Below are 22,291 nucleotides of genomic sequence, written 5' to 3' on the forward strand. Positions count from 1 at the left end.
ATAAATTTAAAATATATTTATTTATGTATTTTTTATTTTTTTATTTTTTATTTTATTTTATTTTATTTATGTATTATTTTATTTTTATTTTTTATTTTTTTATTTTATTTTATATTTATTTCATTTTATTTTATTTTATTTTATTTTTATTTATTTTTTACTTCTATGCCACCCAGTCTTGAAGGGACTGCTGCTCAGACACTATACTTTTCTGCCCACACCGAAAAAAAATTAGAGGGAACATTGGCTGGGGCCATGTGGAGCCGTTCATCCAGGAGGCCGTGGACTGGCAAGCCGCCCTCTGCTCTCTCTTTCTCTCTCTGTTGCCGGCGTGGTGTATGAGAGAGAACGAGAGAGAGAGAAAAAGGAGGGGAGAGAGAAAGAAAGCAAGAGAGAGAGAAAGAGAGAGGGAGAGATAGAAATAGAGTGAGAGAGAAAGACAGTAAGAGAGAGAGAAAGAGGGAGAAAGAAAGGAAGAGGGAGAGATAGAAAGGGAGAGAAAGAAAGAGGGAGAGATAGAGAGGGAGATAGAAAGGAAGAGGGAGAGATAGAAAGGGAGAGAGAGAGAAAGAGGGAGAGATACAAAGGAGAGATACAAAGAAGGAAGAGAGAGAAAGAAAGAGGGAGAGATAGAGCGAGGCAGAGATAGAAATAGAGTGAGAGAGAGGGAGAGAGGGGAAGAGAGAGAAAGAGGGAGGGATAGAGAAAGGAAGAGGGAGAGATAGAAAGGGAGAGAGAAAAAGGGAGAGATAGAAAGAGGGGGAGAGATACAAAGAGGGAGAGATAGAAAGAGAGTGAGTGAGAGGAAGAGAGAAAGAGGGACAGAGAGAAAGAAAGATAGAGAGGGAGAGAGAAAGGGGGATAGGGAAAGAGTGAGAGAGAGAAAGAAAAATGAGAAAATAATGGAGAGAAAGAACGAGGGAGAGGAAAATGAAACAAATGAGAGAGAAGGAAAAATAGAGAGGGAAGAGAAGTTGAGAAGAAGGAGGGAGGGAAGGAAGGAAGGAGAAATGGAGGGAGTTTGTTGTTTTAAGTTTAAATTTATTTGTTAATAAAGAAGTATAAATTACTTAATTAATTACTTCTTTATTTTAAATATTTTATTTGTTCCCATTTTGTTTTTTACTTTAAATTTGGTATATGCAGTGTGCATAGAGATTTGTTCATAGGTTTTTTTTATAGTCCAGCCCTCCAACAGTCTGAGGGACAGTGAACTGGCCCCCTGTGTAAAAAATTTGGGGACCCTTGGTTTAGATATTCAGTATGATTTTCTTTAGCTTCACCTGCTGCTTTGTATCTGTCAGGAAACTTGTCATCCACCTACAAGCAGGGACAGGCACTGTTAGTTGAATCAGTTTGGAGTGAAAATTTCTGGAATTATGGTATTGAATGCTTAGATCAGTGTTGGGGAATGGTGGCTCTTTTATGCCACCATAAAAGACTTGTGGCTTCAACTCCCAGAATTCCTGAGCCAATCATGTTAGCTCAGGAATTGTGGGAGTTTAAGTTCACTAGTCATAAAAGAATCATCGTTCCCTACCCCGGCTTAAATGAAGTCTACATAAAGGACTTGTCCACAGCTTCCTGGGGATTCAAGATGTTGCAGTCTATTTGCATGGAAAACTGCAAGAGGTGTAAAAGTGGATCCGTGATGATTTTCAAGTGGGCCAGCATTAACTTTTCAAGGTTTTCATAACAACAGATATTAGAACAACCGGTCTGGAATTCTATGACTATAGCCTATAAGTGTGGAAATCTACTATACAATCATGGAGGTGATTGCCAATGTTTTTTGTGGTCAGTAGTAGAAACAGTTGGGAAATGCGTACAGCAGTGATGGCGAACCTTTTTTTCCTTGGGTGCCAAAAGAGCGTGGGCGCATGCTATCATGCATGCACAGGTGCCCACACCCATAATTCAATGCCTGGAGAGGGTGAAAACAGATTCTCCCCCCCCCCCCCATAGCCCTTCTGGAGCCAGAAATTGCCTGCTTCCCAACTTCTGATGGGCCCAGTAGCCTCATGTTTCACCCTCTCCAGGCTCCAAAGGCTTCCCTGGAGCTGGAGAAGGGTAAAAATGCCCTCTCCATTCCCCAGAGGCCTCTGGAAGCCAAAAACGCCCACTCAGAGCCTCTATGCTAGCCAAAAATCAGCTGGCCAGCACACACATGCACAGTGGAGCTGAACTAGGGCAATGGCTCGCGTGCCAGCAATATGCCTCCGCGTGTCACTTGTGGCACCCGTGCCATAGGTTCGCCATCACTGGCGTACAGAATATTCAGATGGAGATCTCATTCATTGTAAAGAAACATGCCTGAAAACTGAAGAACTGTTCATTATTTGCTCTTTTGTTGTCAAGTTTTAACCTGCCTGAAGCAAAATGCATACTAATTACAATATAATTTTTTTCCCATAGACATGTTATATATGTGAGGAGCAAGGCAGAGAAAGCAAAGCAGCTTCAGGTGCTTGCATGACTTGTAATAAACATGGATGTCGGCAAGCTTTCCATGTAACGTGGTAAGTAAACAGAAAGGACAATCCTTTTTCTCAGAGAAATTTACCCGCCACCACCACCATTTATCCTCCAAAGGTTCATTGCTTAGTTCCTTTTACATATCACATAGATACTTGATTAGTTTTACAGCATAATTGCTCCAAATTAAAAAAGTCAGTTAATGACTGAATTGTAAGATTCTGTTAAGTAGCCATGTTTATTAGCTGACCCTTCCTGTCCCCCCCCCTCAATTTTCCCCCCCAGTGCACAGTTTGCGGGACTTCTTTGTGAAGAAGAAGGTAACGGTGCAGACAACGTCCAATACTGTGGTTATTGTAAATACCATTTCAGTAAACTGGTAAGAATATATAATTTTACTATTAGGCTGGTTGAATTTATACAAAGTGATTAAAACTTAATCTTGAGAACTGTTAAATGTGGATTTTAATAGTCATGTAAAATTGTACTCTTTTTCAAATAATATTTAAATTGTCATGATGGATTCCTCACGCACGCAAGAGAGAACTAATTGAGAGAAAAGCTTTCAATCTGAAAAATCTTGCTGCATGTTCGCAGCTTCTCCGGGGGCTGAGGAAGGAAGGGTATGGGCAGCAGAAGCTATCTCAGTTTCCTAGGCTGCTAATGGGGATGGAAAACGGCGATAGTTCCATTGGGCGAAGCTTCCCTGAACCCTCCCGAGTGCAAAAAACAGCACAATGGTAAACCGGAGTACGTTTTTCTAAATTTCCAGTTTGTCCTTTGGGGGATTTTTTTGCCTCCAGGGCTTCAGGGAAGCTTCCCTGAAGTGTCCAGAGGGCAAAGCGGCCTTTCCCAAGGTCAAAAATCAGCTGGTGCGCGCTGGAGCTGACATAGGGCAACACCTCACGTGCTCTCCGATATGGCTCCGCATGCCACCTGTGGCACGTATGCCCTAGGTTGCCATCACAGCTCTAATGGATTCTGCACTGATCAATACGTTGGACAAGTTCATCTCTATGGACCCTTGCAGTTCTATGACTCTGTGAAATAGTTATTTGATCTGGTATATTTTGTTTCCAAAGTGGAGCTGTGGTTGAATTAAAAACTTCAATGGAAATTAAAAACTAAGAGCACAATTCAGAATCCGTCTTAATCTCAAATGTTCTCTTTTTGTTAGTTTTCTCTGCTTAAACCTGTACTAGTTTTTCTGCTCTGCAATGAATTGTTTGAGAAGCATGATATACTAAATCAGGTGGGCAACCATGGTCCCTTTATGACATGTGGACTTCAGCTCTGAAACTTCCTGAGCCAGTATGGCCATAGTTGCCCATGCCTGCACTAAACAATGCCACTGTAATATTTTTTACATACCTCTACTTAAGAACACATCTGCTTAAGACACCTCTACTTAAGAACTTTTTTTGCCTCTTCTTAAGAACCATTTTCTACTTAAGAACCCGAGCCCAGAAAAATTTCCCAGGAAATTTAAGAGCGACACGAAGGCCCGGCCAGTTTCCTGCCATTTCCTCTTTAATCCCAGCCATCTGGACTGCCAGAGGAGCATTTTGGTAGTGCTTAAAGAGGCTTTGGCAGTCCAGAGCAAACAAAGCATTTTCCTTTCTTTGGGTGCTTGGACACAGAATAAACCTCTGCTAGCGGCCAGAGAAAAGAAATGCTCCCTTCATTCTGGGCAGCCGAGGAGTCACCACAGCGAAGGAAAGGCGCCGGCTACAAAGCAAGTGGAGATGGGAGCCCTTCAGCATGGGAAGGAAGAGGTAGCAGGTAACAGCAGCAGCCAGCCAGTGTATGGGAGGCGGTCTCACACCGGGTGTATGGGAGGCACGTGCTCCTCCTCGCCGCCTCTCTTTTTTTTTAAGCCTTAAAGTTTTGGATTTTTTTTATTCCCCTCACCTCGCCTTCTTCCTTCGGCAGCATCTCTCCTCCTCCTCCTCTTCCTCCTCCTCCTCCCACCCAAACTACAAGCTTTTATTTCTTTCCTAATGGGTTTGCACGCATTATTTGCCTTTACATTGATTCCTATGGGAAAATTGCTTCTACTTAAGCACGTTTCTACTTAAGAACCTGGTCACGGAACAAATTAAGTTCTTAAGTAGAGGTACCACTGTACTGTGTTTTTCCCAAAATAAGACCCTGTCTTATATTTCTTTGAATCCTGAAATAAGCGCTTGGCCTTATTGCCATGCACTCAAAAGCATGATTGGTCTTATTATTAAGAGATGTCTTATTTGGGGGAAATGCCGTAGGAAGGGATATTTCTGGTTCATTGATTATATCAACTGGAAAGTGAACTCACAATCAATCCAAACATTGGAGGACTTTGCAATGAGAGAATAAAAGGAGAAATAAAAATTACTAAATGGTAAATTTTTCCAGATGAAGGAAAAAACATCCAGTAATTAATTCACTAAAATTAAACAAAACAATTAAAGCTAAAATTTATAATTCAAAAATAGAACAGAACGACACAGAGTAACAACATTGCTTCCAACTGTTTAGCCGGACTTAACATCATTCTTCTAATATTCTAGAAATATAATACTTAATCAAATTCCATAAAAATCTGTTAATTTTCTAGGCTTCAGGTAATTTTTTTCCCCTCCATACAAACTTTTTCAACACATTTTCAAAATATAGTGGTACCTCTACTTAAGAATTTAATTTGTTCCGTGACCATGTTCTTAAGTAGAAACATTTGTAAGTAAAAGCAATTTTTCCCATAGGAATCAATGTAAAAACAAATAATGTGTGCAAACCCATTAGGAAAGAAATAAAAGGTCAGATTTTGGATGGGAGGCGTTCTCCCAAATGCTGAACCCGGAAGCTCGGCAAAAGTTCGGGTTCGGCGTTCGGGTTTGGGAGAACGCTGAGAAGCCCCGCCGCCTCGCTGTCACCTTCGCAGAAGAGCCATGGAGCTGTCGGCTGGTCGGGAGGCTCAAACGGAGGTGGGGAATCCCAATAGGGATTTCCAGGGGCGGAGCTTGGACGTCACAAAGACGTCCTTCCTGGAGTCCACGTTTCGGCCGGCCAGTGGTACCGAACTTCCGGGTTCAGCATTCGATAGAACGCTGAGAAGCCCCCCCCCGGCTGTTCCGGAAGGTGACAGACAGGCGGCGGCGCTTCTCGACGTTCTCCCGAACCTGAACCCGAACTTTTGCCAAACTTCCGGGTTCGGCGTTCGCGGCGGCGGGTTGATAAGGCGAAAAAAGTTCGTAAGAAGAGGCAAAAAAATTCCGAACCCCAGGTTCGTATCTTGAAAAGTTCGTATCACGAGGTACTACTGTACTTTCATAATATTATTTATTTATTTATTTATTCATTCATTCATTCATTCTATTTTTATGCCGCCTTCTCCTTAGACTCAGGGTGGCTTACAACATGTTAGCCATAGCACTTTTTAACAGAGCCAGCATATTGCTCCCACAATCTGGGTCCTCATTTTACCCACGTCTGAAGGGTGGAAGGCTGACTCAACCTTGAGCCGGTGATGAGATTAGAACCGCTGACCTACAGATCTAGAGTCAGCTTCAGTGGCCTGCAGTACAGCACTCTACCTGCTGCGCCACCTCGGCTCACAATTAAAACAATATTGAGCTAGTAAGCCAATTATAAGTGCCCCCCCCCAAATGATTAGTTCCCAATGAATTATTTCCTGTATTTATCAAGCCCACCAGATCTTGACCTCTAATTTGTCATCTAGATATCTAATTTTCTTCTAATTGAATTTAACCTTGATTTCCTTTAAACCTTCTTAAGTTAATCAAGAACCTTTTACTAATTCAGACATGCCTTCGTACCTACTCCCCTTCTTATGTATTCTCCAAAACTCTTGAAAGAAAAAAATTAAACTTTTATCTACTAAGAAAGATAATAAAAGATAATAGAAAATTTTCTAGTTTATAGCCGTAGGATAATATCACAGAAAACCAGTAGCTTTATTACAGATAGTATTGACTCTGCAGAGGAAAGTCAAGTTTCGGTTTCTTATTTGTCTCATTCATTCATAAAATAATGTCACCTTGCTAATTCTATTTTCACAATCACTTTCTTAAAGAGAAACTTTCTAATGAAATATTGAACTACATTTTTTAAATGATGTAAGCATATTTCTATTGGCTATAGAAAAAGGATGCAGGGGGTGGTGGAAACTATTTCCATCAGCAAAGCTGTATTCAGAACTACACGGCACCTGTGTGTAGATAGGTCTGGTTCTGAAACAGAGTGATCGTTCTGGGTGCAAATGGACATTTGATGTGGGAATTATAAACATATGTTGCCTAAGAAATTACCCCAGAAACAGGATAGCAGTATGTCCTATGCATATCCTTAAAAGTTGTAATATTCTGAGTCATAAGTTATTCTTAGGTATTGAGAACAGGACTCAGAATGCTGCCACTGTACGTGCTCTAAAACATGGTTCTTCAGGTTCAGACAAAGCTAATTCATAATTCAGGTGTCTTTTCAACCCCTCAGGCTGCAATCATTTAACTAGTAATTTAAGGATCATAAATCCAGTAGGCATGGTCATAAATATACTCTTGATTTCAAAGGGAATAGTGTTCTCCAACCAGTAGCTTGAGTTCACAGGGCAAAGTTCTGTTTGTTGTCAGTGTAGATGATATTATGATTTCGAAGAAGATTTCATAGCTAAAGCTAAATGTTTGTTTGTTTATTTATTTATTATTTAGATTTGTATGCCGCCCCTCTCCGCGAACTCGGGGCGGCTCACAACAAGGCATAACAAATCGTACCAAATCCAAATAAATTTAAATATTTAAAAAAGTTTAAAAAGAACCCCAATATACTAACAAGCAAATGTTGAATTTACACTATTTGATCTAAATTTTAAAATGTGGCTGCAATAGTGTTTTTCTATCTCTGTGCTTACTGGCCTCTAACTCCACAATTTCATAATTTCTATAGGTTGGGTTCTTCAGGCTTTGATTTAAGATTTGACTTACAATAGAAAGATAGAAATTGACAGCAGAAAAAGACCTCATGGTCCACCTAGTCTGCCCCTATACTATTTCCTGTATTTTATTTTAGGATGGATCTATGTTTATCCCAGGCATGTTTAAATTTAGTCTGCTGGAAGTTTGTTCCAAGCATCTGCTACTCTTTCAGTAAAATAATATTTTCTCATGTTGCTTCTGATCTTTCCTTCAACTGACCTCAGATTGTGACCCCCTGTTCTTATGTTCACTTTCCTATTAAAAACACTTCCCTCCCAATCCTTATTTAACCCTTTAACATATGTCATATGCTGTTTTATTATTGTTGTTAGCCGCCCCGAGTCTACAGAGAGGGGCGGCATACAAATCTAATAAATAAATGTATGTATGTATGTATGTATGTATGTATGTATGTATGTATGTATGTATTTATGTTTCGATCATGTCCCCCCTTTCCCTTCTGTCCTCCAGACAATAGAGATTGAATTAATTTTTTCCTGAGTTTTATGCTTAAGACCTTCCACCATTTTTATAGCCCATCTTTGGACACGTTCAATTTTATCAATATCTTTTTGTAGGTGAGGTCTCCAAAACTGAACCCAGTATTCCAAATGTAGTCTCACCAGCGCTCTATACAACTGGATCACAATCTCCCTTTTCCTGCTTGTTATACCTCTAGCTATGCAGCCAAGCATTCTACTTGCTTTCCCTAACCCCTGACCACACTGTTCAGAAATCACTACCCCTAAATCCTTCTCCTCTGAAGTGTTTGCTAACACAGAACTGCCAATACAATACTCAGATTGAGGATTCCTTTTCCCCAAAGTGCATTTGGAAACATTAAAATGCCATTTCCATTGCTTTGACCACTACAAGGCCTCATATTACTTTACTAATGGTCAGGATTCTTATCAGAGTCGCTGATTTCCTCATCTTGAAAGCCTACTCCTCTGAGAATGCCTCCTTAACAAAGGACATTATATGATGTGTTTGGAAAGTCATGTTTTTTAAATTGTCCTTTAGTGAAAGTCTTCAATATCCTTAACAATATGATTTGTAATTATGAGTAGTGTGAAATATGTATACATCTCAATGAGTAGTTCTAAAAAAGCTTTCTTGAGATTTGATATATAATATGATGCTATTCAAGTAGAAGAATACAGATATGATGCTTATCTCTGTAGTTGCTTAACCCTGAAAGATTCTATGATGATTTATGTTTCACTATTACTACCACTTTCCTTTTTCATAAGTCGACTATCGATACTATGAACTTTTAATAATTGTTTGAGATTTTAAAACAAGCACTTATATTTGATAAAATTTTGTAAAAGTAAAGTACATTTTTTATATTTGGAACTATCTAGCAATATTATCAGGTGATCAAATTCTTTGTAGTCATTTATTTGTTGTGAGTTATATAAAATTCAGTGTTAACATAGCCAAAGATTCTAAACAAAGTAATAGCATGGAACTAAGATAAATTGAAAATAAAAAAATATGTAGGATACAAAAAGTCCTCGATTTACAACAATTCATTTAATGATTTACAATGCCACTGAAAAAAGGGACGATCTTTTTTCACCCTTACACATTTTTCAGCATCCCTGTGTTCACCTAACCAAAATGCTTGGCCACTGACTCATATTTATCCCAATTATGGACATAAATTAAGGACCACTTTTTGTTAAAATGCAAATAATGCTCTGATGTTGCTTTTATCTTTAATTCTTTTCTAGAAATATAAAGAAAAGGAAAAGCATAGACAAAAACATAAGAAGCAAGCAGATTCTTCGCCATCCTTGGTTCCTTCTCTTACTGTAACTACAGAGAAAGTAAGTGAATTTTTCTTGCAATTGTTCTTGAAATGATGTCTGCATTTTTTATATTTGTGAGATGAGGATGTCAATAGTTGCCAAACTTTATTTATTTGAGAGTTGGATTTTTCCACAGAACTATTCCTAGAACAATTGAAATTAAAATAGACATTAAAAATACTACAGCAGAAGCACCTTTGAACTAACATTGTTTGGGTTTTACTTTATATTTAGGGATTTAAGGTTTCCATTAAATTAACTCTGTTACATGTGACATTTAAGCCATCATTTAAATTTATAATATGTCCCTTGCAATGATTTATCATTCTTTTCCCTCATTCTACTAAATAAATAATTATATTGTGTATATAATCTAATTTTATTTTTCCAAATGTAAAGCACTGAAAATTAAACCCCTTACTAAAAAAATAAGTAATGTTTGCATTTAAGAATAGTCTTATATAATAAAATAAAATTTTATTTTTATTAATTTATTTTTTATTAAATTTCAATACAAATTTTATAAATATTTTTAATTTGATTGTAATAACTATTTTTCTGTTTAATTGATTGGAATGTATGTGGAAGAAAAACGAGGGTTATATTAAATTGGTAGTACTGTATTATATTTTTTAAATACAGATTTATAGTTTTATGGAAGATGTACCTTTTATTTCAATTGTGTGTTTCAAACCTTTAAAGCATGTTTCAGATTTTTACACAAAATAATTGCATACCTATGTTTCCCCAAAATACGACCTACCTAGAAATAATCCCTAGCCCGATTTTCATGCCCGCACCTAAAATACTATCCCCCAAAATAAGGCCTAGTTAATTCCTGCCCACCTTGGTTGTATGAGATAAGGTGACGCGCAGCCATAAAAACATGCTGGGGAGGTGAAATACAAAATGTGATGGGGTATGAAATGAGGTGTAGGAGTTGAAGACAAAACGAGGTGATGGGCGAGGAAGGAAAAAAAGGCGGGGGGGGGGGGGTAGAGGATAAAATGAGGCGAGATGTGTGGAGCTGTCCGATGCACTCCACACCGGCTTGCTTGGGAGCCCCGCAGCCAGACAAAAATGTCCTGATAACTGCCTGGCCTTGTGACAGTGGCTCCAAAAATCCTGTCCAGGACACCGTGTGGCCACTGGCTGGCTTCTGCTTGCTTGCTGCCATAACGGAGCAGGAGACTGAGTGATGCACGTGGGGCCCTAGATGGGGTTGTTGGAACGATAACAAAATGAAGCAGTTTTCAGGATGTTGATGACCTGGTCAACGTAGAAATATACTATAACTTTTAATATTAGAACTAATAAGTTCTAGTCCATCTTTAAGTCTGAAAATCATGTCACTAGTTCCAACATTAAAATTATAGTATATTCTATGTAAGTAGAAGCACCATAAGAATATTTCCCACTCTAGTACTTTCCATAGCAGATATTAATCCACATTTTTAGCAAGCAAGCAAGCGATAGATAGATAGATAGATAGATAGATAGATAGATAGATAGATAGATAGATAGATAGATAAAACAACTATGTGTACATAAGAATATTTTCTGTTGTTCAGTTTTATCCACCATGCCTTTTGGAGTTTTATAATTCTTTTAAAATCACAAATATTTATTTTCATATTTCAGGTTTGATGATATTTGATGTTTAGATCTTGTGAAATTTCCAGTGTTTTTATACAGCTTCGGTAATAGTTCATAAAATGGAACTACATCCAAAAAGTTGTAATATTAAGTTTTCCCTAAAAATAATAGGCCCCAGCATATTTTCTATACATGTCCAATATAAGCCCTACTGCCAAAATAAGGCCTAGTTAAGTACCTGTGCAACTGGTTGTCTGCCCGTAACCTGTGCAACTGGTTGTCTGCCCTGTCTGGTTGCTTGTGGTGCCACTGACATGAGGTGGGGCAAGGGGGGTGGTGGTAGAGCTGCCCCACAAGCCCCACACCGGCTTATCTCAGGGCTCCCACAGCCAGACCATCCACACCCTAACAATTGCCTTTTGGCAGTAATACCAGAAGTCATGTTCAGCTAGAGACTACATGGCTATGGCATCGGAGCAGGAGGTCGAGCAACTCACAGGTGCTGTGGCCAGGAGGTTGGAGCTTTCCCACACATCCCACACTGGCTTACCTCTTGGCCCCCTCAGTGGGTCATCCACAGATGGCTGCTGGCCCACTTATGCTTGCTTGAGGCCACAATGGAGTAGGAGGCTGAGTGACACACCAGTGCAGCAGTCATGAGACAAGGCAGGTGTTAGAGCATGGATGGCCTGGCTGCAGACACTCTGAGGTAAATAGGTACAGGACATGTGGAGAAGCTCCTCGCCTCTTAATTTATACTGCTCCGGAACGGTGCTGGTGTCAGAAGAAGTAGGCTGGTGACCACCAGAGGTCTTGCTGGACAGGTCTTGCTGCAGCAAGGTAAGACAGGTGTCAGGGCATAGATGGCCTGGCTGTGGGGCTCCTGAGGTAAACCAGCACAGAGTGTGTGGAGCAGCTCCACCTCTCCCACCTCACACTCAAAGGAAATAGGGCATTCCCCCCAAAATAAACCCTACTGCTTATTTTGAAGCCTAAAATAAAATAAGTCTGGGTCTTATTTTTGGGGAAACACAGACAGACACACTCCAAGCAGCAAAATCATAAAAAATGCCAAGAATTTTGGGGGGGGGGGGGGGACATATTTTTATTATAATAATGGTATACAGTGTTCCCTCGATTTTCAAGGGGTTCGAACTTTGCGAAAAGTCTATACCACGGTTTTTCAAAAATATTAATTAAAAAATATTTTGTGGTTTTTTTTCCTATACCACGTTTTTTCCCATCTGATGACGTCATATGTCATTGCCAAACTTTTGTCTGCCTTTAATAAATATTTTTTTAATAAACTTTAATAAATAAACATGGTGAGTAATAATCTGAATGGTTACTAAGGGAATGGAAAATTGCAATTTAGGGGTTTAAAGTGTTAAGGGAAGGCTTGTGATACTGTTCATAGCCAAAAATAGTGTATTTACTTCCGCATCTCTACTTCGCGGAAATTCGACTTTCGCAGGCAGTCTCGGAACGCATCCCCCGCGAAAAGCAAGGGAACACTGTATCTAGTTAAACTAATTGCTATTTGTTTAATATTGAAAAATTCACAAAAGAGTGTTTGTAGTATTCTAACCTAGAATTGATTATTGATGCTGGTAAGTTTTATACTTTCCTAGAAAATGTGCATGTCAGTAACTACTGTACTTTGGAATTGAGCAATCAGGAATAAAGTACTATGGAATACTGTAGTTCGCAACTTGCTTAACAGCTGTTCCCAGTCACGAAGGGCTTGGGACAGATGCTTTATAGCTCATAAGACACTTCCATCTGTTGTAAAAGTCATGGTTCTACCAGTCACAAGTTTGTATTTCAGTGCTTGGCAACCTATTTGTATTTATAATTGGTTGACAAGTTTCCTGTGATAATGTGATCACCATTTCAAATCTCTACTGGCTTCCCTAGAAAGCCAGTGGGGAAGCTGATAGAGAAGATTGCAAATGAATTTTGCATGCTACATTGAAAAAAGAAACCACAGTTAATCTGGTTTTAGATGATAATATCTCCCCTCACAGATATCTGGAATACTACAACTTCCATTTTTTATCTTAAAGAAATTGTTGTCATAATTGATTGGGTTTTAATTTTTTTTAAAATTCTAATAAATAGAATTGTTGCAATATATTTCACGAAGCAGATTAAATAATACCAGACAGTATTCAATTTAAATGTATATGGCATCCATCTCACTGATATACAGTGATCCCCCGGGTATCGCGATCCCGATCATTGCGAACGGCTATATCGCGATTTTTCAACCTGGAAGTAAAAACACCATCTGCGCATGCGCGCCCTTTTTTTTTAATGGCCACGCATGCGTAGATGGCGCCGGGCAGATCAGCTGCTGGGCGGCTTCCCTGGGTCTTCCCCCTCTTGCTGGCGGGAGGGCGAGAAGCCCCCCCAGCACCCGCTCACCGCCCGCCGCTCGCCCGCCCTTCGCCCGGCCACCCGCTGTTCGCTCGCTGCTCGCCCGGCCACCCGGGTTCGGGGGGTGCTGGCAAGCCCCCCATGCCGGCGGCGACGTTTTAAAACAGCCGCGCGGCTTCCCAACTGAGTCCCGAAGCCAAACGTCAAAGGCGAACTTCCGCGTTTGGCTTCGGGACTCAGTTGGGAAGCCGCGCGGCTGTTTTAAAACGTCGCCGCTGGCATGGGGGGCTTGCCAGCACCCCCCGGACCCCAACCCGGGTTTGGGGGGCTGCTAGGAAGCCCCCCATGCCGGCGGCGACGTTTTAAAACAGCCGCGCGGCTTCCCAACTGAGTCCCGAAGCCAAACGCGGAAGTTCGCTTCAGGACTCAGCTGGGAAGCGGCGCGAGCGAACGGCGTGGGCGGGCGAAGGGCGGGCGCGCGGGCAGGCAGGCGGCGGACAAGCGGCGGGCGGACAAGCGGCGGGCGCGGCAGCAGCGAGGAGTTTGCGTGGGCGGCGGGGAAACCCCAATCTTCGGCTCCTCGCTGCTGCGGCGGAAGTAAAAACACCATCTGCGCGTGCGCAGATGGTGTTTTTACTTCCGCACCGCTACTTCGCGAAAAACCGATCATTGCGAGGGGTCCTGGAACGGAACTCTCGTGATAATCGGGGGACCACTGTAGTGACTTTGGTTGGCTTTGGTTAAATCATTTATTTATTTATTTATTTATTTATTTATTTATTTATTTATTTATTTATTTATTTATTTATTTATTTATTTATTTATTTATTTTGTATGCCGCCCCTCTCCGCAGACTCGGGGCGGCTCACAACAAAGTGAAAAAACAATTTACAACAAATCTAAATTTCTACTAAAAACATTTTAAAACCCCATTTTCTAAACACACATACATACACACATACCATTCATAAATTGTATATGCCCGGGGGAGATGTCTCAGTTCCCCCATGCCTGACGACACAGGTGGGTCTGAAGGAGCTTACGAAAGGCAAGGAGAGTAGGTGCAGTTCTAATCTCCGGGGGGAGTTGGTTCCAGAGGGTCGGGGCCACCACAGAGAAGGCTCTTCCCCTGGGGCCCGCCAACCGACATTGTTTAGTTGACGGGACCCGGAGAAGGCCCACTCTGTGGGACCTAATCGGTCGCTGGGATTCGTGCGGCAGCAGGCGGTCTCGGAGATATTCTGGTCCAGTGCCATGAAGGGCTTTAAAGGTCATAACCTATATTTAATATATGAAATTAAATATAAATACTATATTTAATATATGAAATATTATATCTTGCGTGCTTCTTGTTCCTAATTCTTAGGATAAACCTAAGCAGATAGATGTTAATTTAATTTTGGTTAAAAGATAAATTTAAAACAGTTAAAATAAATAAGAACTAAAACCAAAGCATGAATGGCATGGGGATAGGATCTTCTCTTTTATGCCATTAGGTATCTCTAGTAAAGAGCATCTCTTTCCCATCAGGGATTTAAACCTCTCAGCAAAACCAGTTTTTAAGGCCCTTGTGTAAGGCCATTTTGATGACAGGCATTTTCATCTTTGAGTAGCATTTTAGTGGCAAATTCTAAAAAGTGATAAGAATTAGGACAAAAACAATTCCATTTGAAGTTGCTGTGGGGGAAGCAATTGCACAGGAACATCTTCCAACTAGTTTATATGTGTGTGAGAGCATACGTGTATGTATATGTTCAGAGAGCTTTTCCAATTCTTGCTTCTAAAGTTTTATCAGCTTAATATTAGATATAATTTGATCTGTTTGTTTTCGGCATTGCAACCCAGAAAACTAGTGTTCAAAAAAAAAATATTGAACACTAGTTTTCAGGGTTGCAATTCTGAAAACAAACAGATCAAATTATATCTAATATTAAGCTGATAAAACTTCCAGTCTTCATATTGATCAATAAGTCATATTGATTGTTGCTAAAAGGGAAAAAAGTAAAATTAATTTTAGGTGCAAATTTTTAAAATGTCAGATAAGTTTGATGGGTAGGTTGTGAGATGACATTCTGTGTATGCAATCGTGATATGTTGTAATACTGTATTTTCTGAATTAAGCCAAAGAGTCATTTCAAAATTAAATGGCCTTTTCAGGGTAGATATTTGTGCTCTATTTTATACATACTTTTATTTGTAAAGCTAAGGTGCCACTGTGCTGAATAATGCAATTTTCTTTATTTTCTCTTTAGTCAGACTACCAAATCAATAATAATAGAGATTTAAGGCACAGCAGTTAAAAACAAATGTTAGTGAGTTAAAGAAAAGCAGGAAACGAAGCTTTTGGGGTTATATCATTTGAGAAGTGTTCAGAACCTTTCAGTAAAGAGTGAAAGAATGTAATTAAATAGGAGCTGCTTGCATAGATACCATGGAGAGCCAGTTAAGTATAATTTAAGGGCAGGTATATATCTACACTGCCACTGATTGCTGCAAAGTTTTATGTCGGTTCCTTGTGGTCTAACTGTCTCTCTCAACTTCCCTTTTCCCAATTCAATACTGTTAAGACTTACACAAGCACTACCAACAGCTCTATGACAGGGTCATTGAAGAGACTGGAAGATACCACAGCTCGTTTTACAAATGCAAATTTCCAGGAAGTCTCTGCACATGCTTCAAGTGGCAAAGATGTTTCAGAGGCCAGAGGTTCAGAGAGCAAAGGGAAGAAGTCAGGAGGTCATAATTCAGGTCAAAGGGGAAGAAAGCCTGGTGCTGCCAGGACTCCTGGAACTGCAGTATCAGCAGCTTGTACTTTTCAACAAGGTATTATTGAAGGGTACTCTATTGCTTTCTTCAGTGCCAAGTGGAATTTAAATTAAAAATAATAAATTTAGATGAAATATATTTTTCATATTAAGTATGTGAAGAATATAAGTAGGTTCAGGATTTCCCTTGAGAAGCTAGCAGCAGCAAAATTTCAGCACATGCTCAGGATCTTACATGGCATTATCTAGAAGTAATTTTCCTGCCAAAAAACACTGAAAACCTATACTTTATTAATATAAGAATTATATTTTATACTATTTTATGGGAGAGAAAATACTTTGAGAAACAATATCTCAAAGCACTGCATGTTTTTTTTATCAAGAATTAGTTGACTATACAGTAGTACTGAGAAGAATATAATCCTGTATAAATTTAATTCTTTGTTTTTCTTATAATGATTTTATAGTTGAAAAAAGTATTTCTCTTATTGGAATATTTCTTATTATCTTTCCTGTAATATATTACATATAATGGATTGTTTTATTTTCTAATTCTATCTGAAATCTGGAGTATTATTTTTTCCTTGTGATTTAAAAATGTTTCATCAATAAAAAAAACACCCCATTTTTCAGATCAAGCTTCCTCTTAATTGCCCAATCTAGATATGGGAAAGTGTGATAAGAGTTAAGTAAGTTTAATAAGAATAAGGGGGAGATAATTTTTTTAGAGGGGAGAAAATTACCAGTATATTTGGCTTCTGATCTTTGTACTGCCTACAAAGGAACATATGATAAGAACAAGCTATTGTCAGTTTTAGTTTTACCAGGATTACTTTGATTTCTTTCTTATATATTTTTCTGTGCAAAGAACCAGCAATTGGAGAGGTGTAATTTTAATTTTATTTGTCTAATTCAAATAAATGGCATTCTCAGAGAGCTTGTTCTCTGATAATGTCAGTTTACTTTTTTGGTAAATGCCAGTTTAATTTATGGTAAACTGGCTAGTTTACCATAAATTAATATGAAGATGGGTTTTTTTTGTTGGTCGCTAGCTCAAAAAACAATATATTAAAAGCCAGGCAGCAAAATGGTTGGAATTCAGTACTGCAAACTATTTCTGCTTATAACCAGCTGCCAGCAGTCTTACCAGCTCAAGGTTGACTCAGCCTTCTCTCTTCCAAGGTCAGTAAAATGAGGCCAAAATTGTTGGGGCGATATGCTGGCTTTGTAAATTATTCAGAGTAGGCTGGAAAGCATGGTGAAGTGGTATGTAAGTCTAAGTGCTATTGCTATATTAGCACTATTAAGTAGCGCTTTAGTGACTCGTTAGAAAACCTGCCAATAAAGTTATCAAAACTTTACTTTTAAAAAAACCTGTTGCTGTAAACCATGAATATATGCAATTACTGAGTTGGTTAATTCTGGAAAACCGACAAAGCTACATGTATGACCAGAATTTCATGAATAACTCAAAATTCGTAATGCCAGTAAAACTTTCTTTAATACTAAGTATTAACAGAGTAAACATCTGTTTTCAACAATCAACACTTCTCCCCATTTATTTTCTCCAGGAAGTTTTTTGGGAACTCCAAACAGTACAAAGTCGTCCTCTGGAAGTTCTGTACAATCTCCCCAGGATTTTTTGAGCTTTACAGACTCAGATCTACGTAATGACAGTTATACTCATTCTCAGCAAACTTTGTCAACCAAAGATGTATATAAAGGAGAGATTGGAAGTCAGGAAGGTGGTTTGAATTGCTTTACTTCCTTAATTAATCTTCCTTCAACCTCAACTGTTTCCTCCCAGCCTACTATTTTTGACAGTTCACCTGGAGAGTTAGGTAGTTCAAACCTTACACCAACAGTATACAAACGTGCTCAGTCATCTGGGATAGAAGAGGAAACCGTAAAGGAAAAGAAACGAAAAGGAAATAAGCAATGTAAGCATGGGCCTGGTCGGCCCAAAGGAAATAAAAGTCAAGATAATATTTCTCACCTATCGGTTTGTTCAGCCTCCCCAACATCATCAGTAGCATCTGCTGCAGGAAGCATAACAAGCTCTAATCTACAGAAGTCTCCAACATTGCTCAGAAATGGAAGTCTACAGAGTCTCAGTGTGGGTTCCTCTCCTATTGGTTCAGGTAGGCATTTAGTATTATTTTAGAAGATACATATTTTAATTTAGCTTTACTTCACAGTAATAATATCTTTGATGTTTGATTCCACATTGTTTTAAGTTTCATTTTCTGGAAAACATTATAAATATTTAAAGGTTAAATGAAATCCCCCACCCCAGTTTTTAACTTTATTGCTGCTTACTGCGTGATACAGTAGTCCCTCGCTATACCGCGCTTCACCTACTGCGGCTTCACTTCATCGCGGGTTTCTGAGGAAGTCGATCGGCAGATTTAAACAGCCCACCGAACTCGATCAGCAGGTTTAAAAAAAATAAATAAATCTAAAATTGTAAATACTGTATTTAAATACTGTATCTAAAATAAATACTGTGTGGGAAGGGTTTATAAACACTTAAAACAATGAAAACTTACCAAACAATTACAATATAAATACTTAAATAAGTACTATCAGTCGATAAATTCCCCATCGCGGATTTCACCCATCGCGGCCAGGTCTGGAACGTAATACCAGCGATAGGTGAGGGACTACTGTACTTCACTTGACATCTGTTAACTAGGATAGCAGATGTCAAGTGAAGTATCACGCGGTAAGCGGCATTTGCATTGCTTCAGTTTCAATAGGTCAAAAATTCTACATTTGCAACGGTCCCATAATCAGTTTCTACAATTGAGATCCTAGGAAGACAAACTGTTTCAAGGAGTTTGTGGCACGTGTTGGCGACTGCTCCCACATGATCCCAAGTACTGTGTCTTTTAAGATACAAATAGAAAATAGGATATGCAGCATTTCATATGTAGTGAAGTAAAAGGAGTAGACACTTGACATTTTCACAGATTAGTATTGACTACTTTTACTTTTTTCAAATTGAAGTTATAATCATATTGATAATGAAAAATTGTCAATAACACAATCATGGAGATATTAATTTGAAATATTGTATAATTAAATTACTAATATTCTTGAACGCCTAGCATCAGTTGTGACAATTGGAACATTTGGTGATGAGAGATCAATGGGTTTCTGAAACAAATTTTTATACACCTCTAACTTGGTTGTGGTGGCGCAGTGGCTCAGCAGTTAAGATGCCGGGCTTGTTGGCTGAGAGATTTGAATGCTACACTAAAGGTAAACTTCTGCTCTTGTCCCAGGTCCTGCCAACCTAGCAGTTCAAAAGCATGCAAACGCAAATAGATAAACCATTTCAGTGGGAAGGTAATAGTGCTCTGTGAGGTTATGCTGACCACATGCCCATAGAAATGTCTTCAAACAGTGCTGGCTCAATGGCTTTCAAATGGAGAGGAGCATCACCTCCTATATTAACAATGGAGATGAGCATCATTTCCTATACTTACAATGACTATCAGAGTAAAATCTGCAGAGAAAGTATATAACTTTATATAAAGTTATTATTTTATGTGAAAGCTATTCAAGAGTGACTGAAAAGCGAGAAAACTTTTAAGTGGCGATTTACATTCTGCTGTAAAGAAAAACCATAGTTGAATCAATAATAAGATCTCAAACTTGTTCAATATTTTTGTTGCACTTTTAATAATATACAGGAGTGAATTATTATAGAAATTAATTTAGTTAAGTCAATTCAGTCCTACTTTTCATATATAGATAGACCTCCATTTACAATTAGTTTCTTAGCAACCCATTCAAAATTATGACAAGACCCCCCCCCCCAAAAAACTACTTATTACCCAGTTTCAAAATTACATCTGACGTGGTATGGTTGGTCCATTTGTAGGGCCGTTAAGAGTGTCGCCTTCCCCTGCTTATTTCCCCCACCCATCCTCTCAAGAGAATTCCCATAGCCTTGGACCTGCTTTCCACCCCACTATTTAGTTACCCTAGGAATCCTCAAGCTGGCAGTAGCATGTGCAAAGGGACAGGCTTTGGTTTGCTTTTCATGTAGCCACTCAGCCACCCCAGTCAAGCAGCTCATGGACTTGCAGAATTCAGCTTGTTCCTTAACCAGCTGCAGGATCCAGCACCACCATCTTACCTTTCTGGCTTTGCAGCTTCTGAGAAAGATGTCTAGCCAATAACACTCATTTTCTTACAGAGGTTATCACAGTCCTGTAACAGACCTTCCACAGGTGTTGTAACCATCCTGAAGCTACCCTGGTGACTGGATCTGAAGAAAGTCCAAGACCTACAGAGACCCTGGGCTGGGGGTGGCGGGGTGGGGGTGGGGAACCAGACCAATATTTGTGGTAGCCTTGAGCAGGAAGCAAAGCATAGGATTTTATTATTTATTTTTTGATTTGATTTGATTTGATTTGAAAGCTGTCCCTCTCCGTAGACTCGGGGCGGATGCAGGAGAAGCCAGAGACAGGCAAGCCTGGACTTGTACTAGGTCCTCCCCTACCGCTGAGATATCCTGTACTCTGCTTAATGACCTGTTCTTGGAGGGCAGGGGCTGCTAAGTGAGGCAGTTACTCAGTGGGACATTTAATTACTGTCACAATTTATGACCATGATTGATAGGTCAGTTACAATCCTAACTTGAGGATTTCTATTTGCTGTATTTCAGTGCTCTATTTGGCTTCTTTTTCATCAATTCAATATGTATGGATTTTAGACCATATATTAAAATCACAGAAAGTAAGAGTTTAAAGTGATCTTGGAGAGTATTTAGTCTGTTAATAACTCTAAAAATCTAATAAAAAATTTACCAGTTATAAGGAAAATTATAAACTCTGCTTAATTATTATATGGATATGATTTCATGTTTGTGCTATTGGACTATTACCATATAATAGATTTTTTTTAAAAATGTACCAATAACTGAAAACTATTTCCTTACCAAATACTAAAAAAATAGAGAGTCATTGATATTAATAGAATTAGTAAGTTTTCCAATTCTGGAAATTGATCCAGAAAGTTAAATAATCGATATGAAAAATGACTACCGTGTTTCCCCGATAGTAAGACCCCCCCGATTGTAAGACATATGGGGGGTTTCAGGGGGGTCGGCTAATTTAAGCCATACCCCGAAAGTAAGACATATGTCTTACTTTCGGGGAAACACGGTAGCTTGTTAAGGTTAGCATTCCTGTTACCTTGCTGATGTACTTCTAGCACTCGCGTTGCAGCCAGCTTACTCCTGCACGCGTTCGCCATGATATGCCGTTGTTCTCTAAGAGACTACATTTCCCAGCACTCTCCGCGCGGCCCGCCTCCGTTTCCGTTGTCGAAAGAAGGGAGATCCGAAGAAGCGAAGCGGCCGGGGAGGTGATCGCGCTCGAGCGCTCGGTGTCATACGCTGCTCTCCGTGGCGGGGTGGTCGATGCCGGTGGCGGCCGCGGCGCTAGTCTTGGGGAGCGATGCTGCCGAGGCGCAGCTCGCTGACGGGGCTGGCAGTGGGGCTCTTTGCCGTCTACGTGGCACACCCGGCCCTTCTGTACTTCTCCCCGCCGGGCAAGAGGCAAAGGCGGCGGCGGGAGTAGCGGAGGCGAGGCGGAGAAGAAAGAAGCGGCGGGGTCCAGCCGGCTAGGGCTGGACCCCGCCGCTTCTTTCTTCTCCGCCTCGCCTCCGCTACTCCCGCCGCCGCCTTTGCCTCTTGCCCGGCGGGGAGAAGTACAGAAGGGCCGGGTGTGCCACGTAGACGGCAAAGAGCCCCACTGCCAGCCCCGTCAGCGAGCTGCGCCTCAGCAGCATCGCTCCCCAAGACTAGCGCCGCGGCCGCCACCGGCATCGACCACCCCGCCACGGAGAGCGGAGAAGGCGAGGCGGAGGCGAGGCGGAGAAGAAAGAAGCGGCGGATAGCTGGCGAGGCGCCGGCTAGAGGGCTGGACCCCGCCGCTTCTTTCTTCTCCGCCTCGCCTCCGCTACTCCCGCCGCCGCCTTTGCCTCTTGCCCGGCGGGGAGAAGTACAGAAGGGCCGGGTGTGCCACGTAGACGGCAAAGAGCCCCACTGCCAGCCCCGTCAGCGAGCTGCGCCTCGGCAGCATCGCTCCCCAAGACTAGCGCCGCGGCCGCCACCGGCATCGACCACCCCGCCACGGAGAGCGGAGAAGGCGAGGCGGAGGCGAGGCGGAGAAGAAAGAAGCGGCGGATAGCTGGCGAGGCGCCGGCTAGAGGGCTGGACCCCGCCGCTTCTTTCTTCTCCGCCTCGCCTCCGCTACTCCCGCCGCCGCCTTTG

At 40.6% G+C, this 22,291-nt stretch overlaps 1 protein-coding gene across 5 annotated transcripts in view; it reads left to right on the top strand.

Moving 5' to 3' along the window:
• Positions 1 to 22,291, top strand: part of MLLT10 (MLLT10 histone lysine methyltransferase DOT1L cofactor) — a 154,708-nt gene that overhangs the window by 59,038 nt on the left and 73,379 nt on the right. For all 5 annotated transcript variants that reach the window (XM_070727320.1, XM_070727321.1, XM_070727322.1 and 2 more), the window contains 5 exons: positions 2,416 to 2,519; positions 2,761 to 2,854; positions 9,185 to 9,280; positions 15,805 to 16,060; positions 17,574 to 18,143. In XM_070727320.1, coding sequence (XP_070583421.1) covers positions 2,416 to 2,519; positions 2,761 to 2,854; positions 9,185 to 9,280; positions 15,805 to 16,060; positions 17,574 to 18,143 — 1,120 coding nt within the window. The remainder of the gene's footprint in view (positions 1 to 2,415; positions 2,520 to 2,760; positions 2,855 to 9,184; positions 9,281 to 15,804; positions 16,061 to 17,573; positions 18,144 to 22,291) is intronic.

The sequence above is a fragment of the Erythrolamprus reginae genome, chromosome Z (genome assembly GCF_031021105.1).
Source record: "Erythrolamprus reginae isolate rEryReg1 chromosome Z, rEryReg1.hap1, whole genome shotgun sequence".
Lineage (NCBI taxonomy): Eukaryota > Metazoa > Chordata > Lepidosauria > Squamata > Dipsadidae > Erythrolamprus > Erythrolamprus reginae.